Here is a 10,036-nt window from a genome sequence, read left to right as displayed (position 1 = left end):
CTATCAAGAAATCACACAACAACAAATGTTGGCGCGGTTGTGGGGAGAAAGGAACCCTTCTCCATTGTTGGTGGGAGTGCAGACTGGTGCAACCACTATGGAAGTCAATATGGAGATATCTCAAAGAACTAGGATTAGAGGTTCCATTTGACCCAGTCATCCCTCTTCTGGGTATCTTTCCAAAAGAATTAAAAGAATCATACCACAGTGATACATGCGCACCCATGTTTATAGCGGCACAGTTTGTAATAGCTAAAGCTTGGAAACAGCCCATCTGCCCATCAGGTGGAAACTGCATAAAGAAGATGTGTTTTTTCTATAAATGGAATACTACTCAGCCATAAAGAATGAGAAAGTAGATTCATTCATAGGTAAATGGGTACATTTTGAGGATGTACTCCTAAGTGAAATAAATAAGTCACACATATGCAAATACCAAATAGTGTCTCTGGTGTGAAAAAGTAAAACAGCACTCAAGATCCTAATGGGACAATTAGCAAATAGGAAGAAAAGGACCAAAGGTGTAGGGACAGTGAGAAGGACAGGTAAAGGGGAATAAGGGAAAAGGAAAAAAATATGAGAAAATGTAAAAATGGAATTAAAGTGTTTGAAGGGGGAAGGGAGGAGGGGGTGAAGGGAGGGTGGGGACAAGGGGAAAAAATGAGAACCAAGACCTCGCATGTAAAGGTACAAGATCCCAGTAATGAATGTAACTGTACTGTCTATCTAGAATGTACCAATAAATTCAATTTAAAAGAAAAAGAAAGTAAATTGAGCCAGGTGTAGTGGCACACACCTATAGCCCCAGCACTCACGAGGCCGAGGCAGGAGGATTGCCACAAGTTTGAGGCCAGCCTGGGCTACGAAGTGAATTCAAGGCCAGCCTGAGCTAAATAATGATACCTTGCCCCTCCAAAAAAGTTAAAAGTGAATTGAAAAGAAACAAAATCTAAACAGACTAATAATAAGTAACAAGGCTAAAGCAATAATTAAAAGTCTCCTGTCCTGTCTATGAAACATAGGACCCAATGGGATTTGGCTGAATTCTACAAAACAACTAGAGCAGAACTAATTCCAATTCTTTTTAAATGATTTCAAGCAGCAGTCACTAGAGACTGGGAGGGGCTAGGAGAAAAGTGAGAAAATGGCATTAAAAAAAATGGTTACAGAGGATGTCGCTCTGGCTGTCTACAGCAGACAAGGGTAATTACTGGTCATAACAGTCCAGATGGATCCCAACATAACTACAAGAGAACCCAAATTCCCAACACAGAATGAGGAACGTAAGCCAGCAGCGCTTACTGCCCTGGTCATGTCACCACACGCTGGATACAGGTACTGAGTTACAGCAAATACACACACACATACACACACACACACACACACACACACACTTATGCACACCTCAGTTACAAAACATGCTTCCTGATTCAAGTGCCACCATGAGCCACTTAACAGTGGGTGTGTCCCAAGAAACTCACGGTGCGTGAGCATCACAGATACCCGGATGGCGCAGTCAGGCAGGACCAGCCTCCCAGAGCTGCATCAGATGCAGGGTGCTGCTGCCAGAGAAGAAGAGCATGTGGTGTACAAGTACAGAGGGTAAGGCTGCTGTGCTCTCTCAACGCAGTCTGCTTTGATACTGTCTAGTGCACCTCTTCTCCTAGGTTTACTTGGCCCAAATTCACTCTGCAGAATACGTATCTTTTCTTAGCATCATTAAATGTAAAACCTCACTACCTTTAAAAAAAATAAGAAAAAGTGCACCTAAAATAATGATCAAAAGTGGTATGGTGGACCGGTGCTTTAGCTCAGTGGTTCTGCCACCTGCCTTGCAAGCACAAGGACCTGAGTTCAATCGCCAGTGCCAAAAAAAAAAAAAAAAAAAAAAAAAGGTGGTATGGTAGATGATACACACCCATAACAGTCATGTGTCAGCATCATAAGTATTATCTCACATATAATCATGCTACTTCCATACCATTGGGCTGCTGCTGTAGGTTTGTTTACTAACCACAAACAGGCAAAGAGCATGTGGTGCTACGGCTGTGGGATGTCCGTGAATGATAGGAAATTTCTGGTCATCATAATATTAAGGGGCTGAAGGGAACTCCTCATGTGATGTGTGATTGCAGTTTGAGAACAGACACTGTGTCTTTTTCAGCTATACCCACTGGCCTCAGAGGTACTGAGGATCTGGCCACCTTCCATGCCACCTCAGTTTTCTGTGGCTGTTTTTTTGTTTTTGATACAGGGTCTCACTACACAGTTCAGGCTGGCCTTGAACTCGCTGATACTCCTGTCTTAGCCTCCTGAACCTCGTGGCCTGGGATTATAGGCACGCACCACCATGCCTGGCCACCACCTGCGTTTTCTGATCAGGTGGGAAGCACCACCAGGGTGGGCAAGCCATCAAGTCCTGGCCTGGCCCTTTCCTTCCCAGGATGTGGGGCCTGCAGAGCCCTCATGGGGACTTGCTGCACTCAGGATATGGTCACACCCCTCATTTATTTGACTGGAAGCTCTTGGGGGGCGGTTCCAGGATCCTAGCTCAACCACTTCTTTGGGACAGGCCCAAGTAGTTCATGGGGTGGGCTGAGGTCCACGCTGCAGACTTCATGAGTCCTGCATGGGACAAGCAGAGCAGATCGGACAGACTCGGCAGCTGGCCCATGAAGGACAGGAGGAGCCTGCTCCTGTCTTGGAGCTCTCCATCTTAGGACAGCTAGGGCATTGCTGCACCTGGGACTGTCACTTGGCCTTAGTTTTTACCATTTGTTCAGAGTTGGCCGCAGTCAAGATGTGGACACAGAAACAAGCAAATGGGACAATGAAAGCCAAGAGCAGAGGAGGGAAGGAAACTTTACTTAGCAGCTACTCAGTAGAGTGCCAGGTTAAAGCAAAAAACCACTTCATTGTTAAATAAAAATAAACTCAATTTCTCTAGTGCCTTAGTTCAAGCACTTCCCCAACACAGCCCAGGCCTTCTTTTAACCGGCACAGCAAAGGCAGGCCTATGCCCAGAGGTTGTGACGGATCCATTATCATCGGTCACTCCTGCAATCACACGGTCACAGATCTGCCTGAGAGCAGAACAAGCCCAAAAGACAGCTGCCTTACCAGGTATGAGAATGTTGTTGTCATCATAGAATAAAATCAAACGTGCGACTTACGAGTAATACAAATGTCAGGGTTGGCGGGACCTTCAGGATAACGCCAGGTCGCAGAGGGAAACAGGGACCTATGGGGGAGCCTGAGCCAGGCCTAAGGATCTGACCTTGGCCAGACCAAGGGAAAGCACCACGGGAAAAACAAACAAAACAACTTGCAATCTCATCGTGAGAGGCAGCCAGGAAGTTTATAGCCTGATGTCACTGGAAAACAGGGAGATTTTCTCAGCTGTGGGAGACACCTCATGCTTCCACAAAGAAGGGCTTGCAAGGTGAGCCTGCACCTGAGCCCCTCGGCAGCACACTCCATGGGGCCACACTAGAGCGCCCAGTGGGAGAAGCCTGTCCAAAGTGAGCCCAGGAGAATGGTCCCTGAAGTGGGAACCACCTGAGCCATGCTTCGTGAGGCAGGGAGCGAGGGCTGGGGACTTGAGGGGCCACATGCGTGAGCCTCAACACTCGTAGCATCTGTGTCTCAGAATTAGTGCCACTTCAGCTCCACCATGAACTGCAAAGTCTCAGGCTGTGGAAGGGGAAGAGGCCAGCCTGGCCCCAAAGGTGGCCTTTCCCCTAGGCTGAGCACTGAGCAGGCTTCCCACCTCAGCCAGGGCAGGACGACGACAGAAAGCAGGAAAAGCACTCATACTCAGTTTCCCCCATTACACCCTCACTACGCAGATCACCCTGGGACACACGTGCAGGTCTGTCCCCCACACCCAGCAGTCACTGCTGCAGCAGTCACCAGCCGGGTCCTCTAATCCCACCCAGCCCGATACCGCCTGCCTATAGACAGCACCACCCAAAGCCGGGGGCTCCTTCCCAGTGCGGCCCCCACTTCAGAGGCCACCGCAAGCCCAGGCTGTCTTCCCTGGGATTCTGACTCCCACCCTGGCTGACTACAAAGCAGAGTCCCTATGAGCCCTCTTTGGGTGGATGGACCTGCTCCTGTCACTCCTGGGGCCCGGGGAGACACTAGCTCGGTGCCTGGTTTATCATCAGGACCTTACCAAGGTGCAGAGGAGGAGACCCACAGGGCAGGTGTGGGGAGCCTGGGCTCCCTGTCCTCCCTGCGCCCTGCCCTCCCCAAGCCCTCTGAGCCCTGGCCTTGGGGTTCACAGAGGCTTTGTGACATGGGTGGGGCTGACTGCCTCACTGGGCGCTGGAGATCAGCTGGACCCTCAGCCCCTCTGCCCTCGGGGAGGCTGGGCAGGGCTGGGAGTCCCAACCCTGGGATCCTGCCTTGTTCTTTCAGTGTCAGCCCCACACTGAAGCTGCCCAGGGCTGCTGGCCAGTGGCCGGCTCATCAGCATGCAAAGACCTGTGAACCCCAGAGAGGCCAGGGTTTGGGGAGCTGTGTCCTAGGAAAGGGGAGGAACTAAACTCACATTTCACAACACCAACTGGTAGGCACAAGGTGAAGCTGAGTTTATATTAACCAGTACCTGATCCCCAGTGACCACCCTGAACACACAGAACTGGGAGGTGTCCCATGCAGCAACCAGCACACCTGCCCTGCAGACCAGAGGACAAGCACCATGGTTACAGCTGCATCTCCTTTGGGTCCACCAAAAACTTTATGGCTTCGGAAAAATTACCTCACGCTCTGCACCTTTATTTATCCTCTGGTAAAATAACTGCTCGGAACAGCACCAGCTCTAAGATGCTCTAAAATGAAAGAGAAAAGAAAGGACTAAAAGACCGAAAAAAAAAAAAGGAGAGAGCAAGCAGCCAAACACGTGTCATGGCATTATGGATGCTCTGCATGGGGAAAGTGTCCCAGACAGGCAAATTCCAGGGAGAGAGTAGAAGCAGAAATGTGGCCACAAGTTTCCTACCTCAGGTTTCCAGGGCTTCTTTCCCAGAAAACCAAAGCAAATGGACATTAAGTGGCAGGGCGGAAGTGAAGAAAAGATTTCCAGACACGCACAGCACCCCGTGTCCTTCCTGTTGGGCGCCCCCACCTTGGCTGACACCTTGGCCCCACATGGTGTCCTTGGCAGGGGTCCCTGCTCCCTTGGAGGCCACACCTGCCTCCTGAGGTCCCATCCTGGCCTCTCTGTTGCCAGCATTGCTCTCATCAGCTCTGCTGCACCAGGCACTGCACATGGCTTGTCGAGGGCCAGTGGCAAGTACAGTGCTTCAGGCCTCCCGGCCACGGGTGTGTCACGTACTCCACTCCGCCCCTGCAGAGAACACCAAGAGGCAGGAGTGGACAGCCCAATAAGATTGCACATACCAGATGCGGCGGCCTGCACTGCGGCCTGCCAAGCCCTTCTGGGTCACCACAGCAGTTCACAAGCTGCTCTAGGATCACCCACTTAAAACATACACACAAGGGCCGGGGATTTAGCTCAGCGGTTCAGTGGCCTGCCTTGCAAGCCCAAGGAACCGAGTTCAATCCCCGGTACCAAACACACACACACACACACACACACACACACACACACACACACAGGGCTCCCTGGTACCACTGTCCCTCCCAGCTACTGCCCACTAACACCCTGCTGGTGTCTGTCCCCACCATGTGCCTGGCATCTCAGTGACCAACACCCATGTGTGCTAACATCTGTGTGATGCTCTGCTCTCCAAACGCAATGCGAGTCCCCTGCCCCGAGGCTTCCTGGACATCTCAGGCCCTGGTGTGTGTGCACTGTGCTGTAGTGTTCTTTACTGATGTCTCGCCTGTACCTGCCTGACTGGGCACATCCCTGGTCCAGTGTGAAACCTTTTTTCCTAGATGAGTCAAGAGTACTATGGTGCTCGGCATCCTCAGCTTGACTCCACCCAAATATATCAAGCTCGGGAACTTTCCAGGCATCAGTGTAGACATCCGGTCATCTGCTGGGATCTCCATTCCATGCTGGGGAGACGTCTCCACCTAGCCAGCCCCCCCATGTGCTCCTCCTCTCAGCATGACTCCCCTGGACCTAGCCTCTCCCTGATTTGCTCCAAACAGTCCCTTAGCAAGTCCTGCATCCTACCCCCACACCGCTCTCCCGGGCAGGCTGCCGAGTAACCGGACCCTGCCCCAACCACCTATGATCTACCCAGCCACCAGTTAACTAGACCCAAATCATGAATGGTTACTCTTCTGGCAAAACCTTTCCCAGGGAGAGGAGAGCGTGCCTGCTTAGCACGCAGATGCCTGGATTTGATTCCCAGCAAAAACAGAAAATATGCTTCCCACACACTTTGATAAAGTCCAGCTCCTCACCACAGCCTTGGGCTCTGCAGCCTTGTCCTCAGCCTCTTCTCCTCCTGCCCACTCAGGGCTCCTGGCTTGAGGTTCTCCCCCACATTCCTAACGCTCTACCACAGCCGCGGCCCTACCCCACAACAGAGCACATGCGCACTCATGACCGCAGCTGTCAACTCAGCCTGCAAACTGCAGGGGACAGACCAGGAACGGGCCTGGGGCACAGCTCCGGCACACCACGGACACCCACGTACACGGGCTGAGCGGGACTCATCACCCCACTCCCTCCTATGTGGCCCAGCTGTCCAGTGATGTGTGTGTCCTGAGTCTGTCTTCGGTGCCTGCCTGCTGAAAGCTGGAACCCGCCCCTGCTGCTGCAGACTCAGAGACGCGCTGACCCTGCATCCAGAGAACCACATGGGGGTCACAGCACACCTCAGGGTCCACGGCTCATCCGCACCCAGGGAACAAGGCCATGGCCACACGGCCGGACACCTGAGGCTCCGAGATGGCGTCACGCGTCTCTCTCAGCACTTCCCGCACAGTGTGCCCACAGTGAGGCTCAATAGCAAGTAAACACGCTATTTTTAGTTTATTTCCAAAGTAAAAGAACCGGCAACACTTTGCACAACTTTTACACCTTGGACTCCAGGCTGCAGGGAGAACAGAGGGGCAGTGTGTAGTGCGGGGGCGGCGCGGGCCTTTTCCATGACCTGTCCTCCGCCTGCGAGGACCCTCTTTCCACTCCCTCAGAGGCTCTCCTCTTCCAGTGCCACACTGCAGCCCTTTCCAGGGCATGTGCTGGCGCTGCAGAGAGCCGGTGCCGACTGCAACCCCCCTCCTGTTGTTTTCCTTGGGGCACCCCACCCAGAGGCTCAGGTTTTGCAGGCCTGGTGGGGCCAGAGGATGTACATCACTTGCTACTCCTGGCTGCGCCGGGTTGCTGGCGGCACACCTGAAGCAGTCCTCCCTCCACCTTATACAGTGGTGCCGACACTTACACGAGAGGGCCGCCATGTGGACATGGGCAAACACAGCACCCAATGTCAGTCACAGAGTGAGTGGCTTAGTGCCCTCAGCGCTCATGTGAGCACATTATGCCCAGCCAGGGATCATGGTCCCTCTCAGCCACAGCACTGCAGGAATTCTCAGCAGCGCCTATCTGAACTTCATACCGTGTTGGAAAAATAAACTGTCCGTTTCTTCTCTGTGCTCACATCATAAGCAGCATAAAAGACTTCTGAGGCCACTAGAAGTGGAAGGACTTCCCTCTACCATCGAGCAAGTAATTCAGCAGTGTACAGTAGGTAGAGTCCTCAAGTCCAACTCAGCTCCAACGCTGCTCCCTGCAGACAGCACCAGTCCGACAGAACAGCAGACATGTTTGAGATTTGTGTGTGCATGTGGAAAACACAAATGCAAACTCGATTTCTCTTAATCACTTCTGACAGCAGGCATATGGGAATCTTTCAGTAAGCAAGCAATCCTGCAGAGAATGTCAGATGGGTCCTCCAGTCCAACTCAACACCCCACAGGTGCCCCCACCTCAGGTGCCACCACAAGCCCAGGCTGTCTTCCCTGGAATTCTAACCCCCACCCTGGCTGGCTACAAAGCAGGGTCCCCACAACCCCTCTTCAGGTGGATGGACTTGTTCCTGTCACTCTAGGAGCCCAGGGAGATGCTAGCTCGGTGCCTGGTTTATCATCAGGACCTTACCAAGGAGAAGGAGGAGACCCACAGGGCAGGTGTGTGGAACCTGGGCTTCCTATCCTCTCTGGGCCCTGCCCTCCGCAGCTCAGATCCCAGGAAACTCTCTGAGCGCTGGCCTTGGGGTTCACAGACATGTTGTGACATGGGTGGGGTTGATTGCCTTGCTGGGTCCTGGAGATCAGCTGGACCCTCAGCCCCTCTGCCCTTGGGGAGGCCGGGCAAGGCTGAGAGTCCCAACCCTGGGATCCTGCCTTGTTCTTTCAGTGTCAGCCCCTCACTGAAGACACTCAAGGCTGCTGGCCAGTGGCCGGCTCATCAGCACGCAAAGACCTGTGAACTCCAGAGAGCCCAGGGTTTGGGGAGTCGTTTGTCAGGATACAGGAGAAAGACCAAATACATATGTGACAACATGTCCTCATACCTGTGTAGGAGGGAAGGGATAGAAAGAGCCTGGGGACGTAAGGGGAGACGGGAAGAGCAATACAACAAATGAATACATATGCCTAGGAAAACAGACTCTGTTCCAGACAGTGTTAAAATGCCATCTGTGGGGGGACCGTGGATGAGTCTCTCCACCTCAGCTCTCTGTACACTCCACTTCCTACCTTCACAATAAAGAACTGCACTCTGCAACCATGAGTCTCAGTGAGGCCCACAGAATGAGGCCATCACACAACCCTGAACTGGCACTCTCCTCTTGTCCCTGTGCCTGCCCCTGTCCCTCTTCACGCCACACCCCACAATACTTGGACCTCAGACTCTCCTAGGACTTCAGTCGCCCTTTTCTGATCTAGTCTGTTCCTGTAACAAAGACTCAGGGGCTGGGCCTACAGGTGCCCTGTGAGTACATGAAAACAGAGTGAAGCTTGGCATCTGCCTTCATTGTGTACCTGTCTCCTTTACTACCTCACGAGTTTGTGTCAGATCTGTGCTCAGATCTGTGTCAGAATGTGCCCATAGGCACATTAACCACTTAAGGAGCGTCTGTCTAAAACTAGTAACCCAAGGGTTATTAGCCCTAATGTATCTAGTCTTTCTGGTCCTCCTTAAGACTAAGAAAGCCAGGTGTGGTGGTGTACACCTGTAATTCCAGCACTTGGAAGGCTGAGGCAGGAGGATCAGAGCAAGTCTGAGGTCAGCCTATGAGACCCTATCTCAAACAAAACAAAACAAGATTGAGAACATCAAAATAAGAGCAGCTAAAGTAATTCTGCACTTGCAGGAACATCCAATTGCCAATTTTTGCAACATCCAGTACAGATCCCCTGGAGTGAGTTTCACAGTCTTAAACCTACATCCACATGAGACTTCAGGAAAAGCAGAGCTGCAGTCCACCCCATGATGAGGAAACCCTCCAAATCCCCAATCAGAAGCAGTTACCCCATGACAGCAGGAGCCCTGAGCTCACGATGGGTCTCCCAGAACCTCGTAGAACCAGTTCAGATAGCCATCGATGGACTGCGAGGACCCATGCTTCAAGAGATAGAATCCAATCCTTGCTTCGTTTCTGGCCACACTAATAAAGGCCTCTTCCCTGCCTTCCTCCCGGCTCCTCACCTTGACTGGCGTCTGGGGCGGGGCAGAGCCTGCCCTGTGGGGACCCGGGGCACCCGGCTTTCTCGAGCCAACCTTTCGGGGCATTCTTTCTGGGAAAACACCGCACTCCTCTGGAAGGGCCCGCCACACTATCCGCCCCGAGGCCCCGAGGCGCAACTCCTCCCAGCCCGGACCCCACCGACCGCCGGTCCCTGTCTGTCCCCAGCACCCGCGTCCGTTCCCCAGGACCGCATTGGCCCCTGGACCCGCTGTCCTTTGGGCTCTGAGGAGGCGAAGGATCGTGCCCATCACCGCGTCCACTCTGGCGGGCGGGTTCTCTCGAGGCAGAGCGCGAGAAGCCAGTGCTGCCACTCACCTGGCGCCGGAGGCGCGGACGGGAGCCCGAACGCAGCCCCGTCACAG

General features: G+C 52.9%; 2 protein-coding genes across 7 annotated transcripts in view; one reads left to right on the top strand and one right to left on the bottom strand.

Moving 5' to 3' along the window:
* Positions 1 to 10,030, bottom strand: part of Snap47 (synaptosome associated protein 47) — a 66,333-nt gene extending 56,303 nt beyond the window's left edge. For 4 of the 6 annotated variants that reach the window (XR_004518773.1, XM_010612041.3, XM_010612036.1 and 1 more), the window contains exon 1: positions 9,990 to 10,030. The gene's annotated coding sequence lies outside the window, so the exon portion shown is untranslated. Of the gene's footprint in view, positions 1 to 3,173; positions 3,252 to 4,177; positions 4,250 to 9,989 lie in introns of those variants that run through there. The other 2 variants (XM_010612038.1, XM_010612039.3) reach the window with 2 other exon arrangements.
* Jmjd4 (jumonji domain containing 4) overlaps positions 1,508 to 10,036 on the top strand; it is a 17,182-nt gene continuing 8,653 nt past the window's right edge. The window contains exons 1-4 of the mRNA XM_033766031.1: positions 1,508 to 1,602; positions 6,747 to 6,921; positions 7,120 to 7,411; positions 9,840 to 9,946. Coding sequence (XP_033621922.1) covers positions 1,508 to 1,602; positions 6,747 to 6,921; positions 7,120 to 7,411; positions 9,840 to 9,946 — 669 coding nt within the window. The remainder of the gene's footprint in view (positions 1,603 to 6,746; positions 6,922 to 7,119; positions 7,412 to 9,839; positions 9,947 to 10,036) is intronic.

Source organism: Fukomys damarensis, unplaced genomic scaffold, assembly GCF_012274545.1.
Source record: "Fukomys damarensis isolate Sample0158 unplaced genomic scaffold, DMR_v1.0_HiC HiC_scaffold_3, whole genome shotgun sequence".
Taxonomy (NCBI): domain Eukaryota; kingdom Metazoa; phylum Chordata; class Mammalia; order Rodentia; family Bathyergidae; genus Fukomys; species Fukomys damarensis.
The sequence above is the reverse complement of the archived record's forward strand: the minus strand, read 5'-3'. Positions and strand labels throughout refer to the sequence as shown.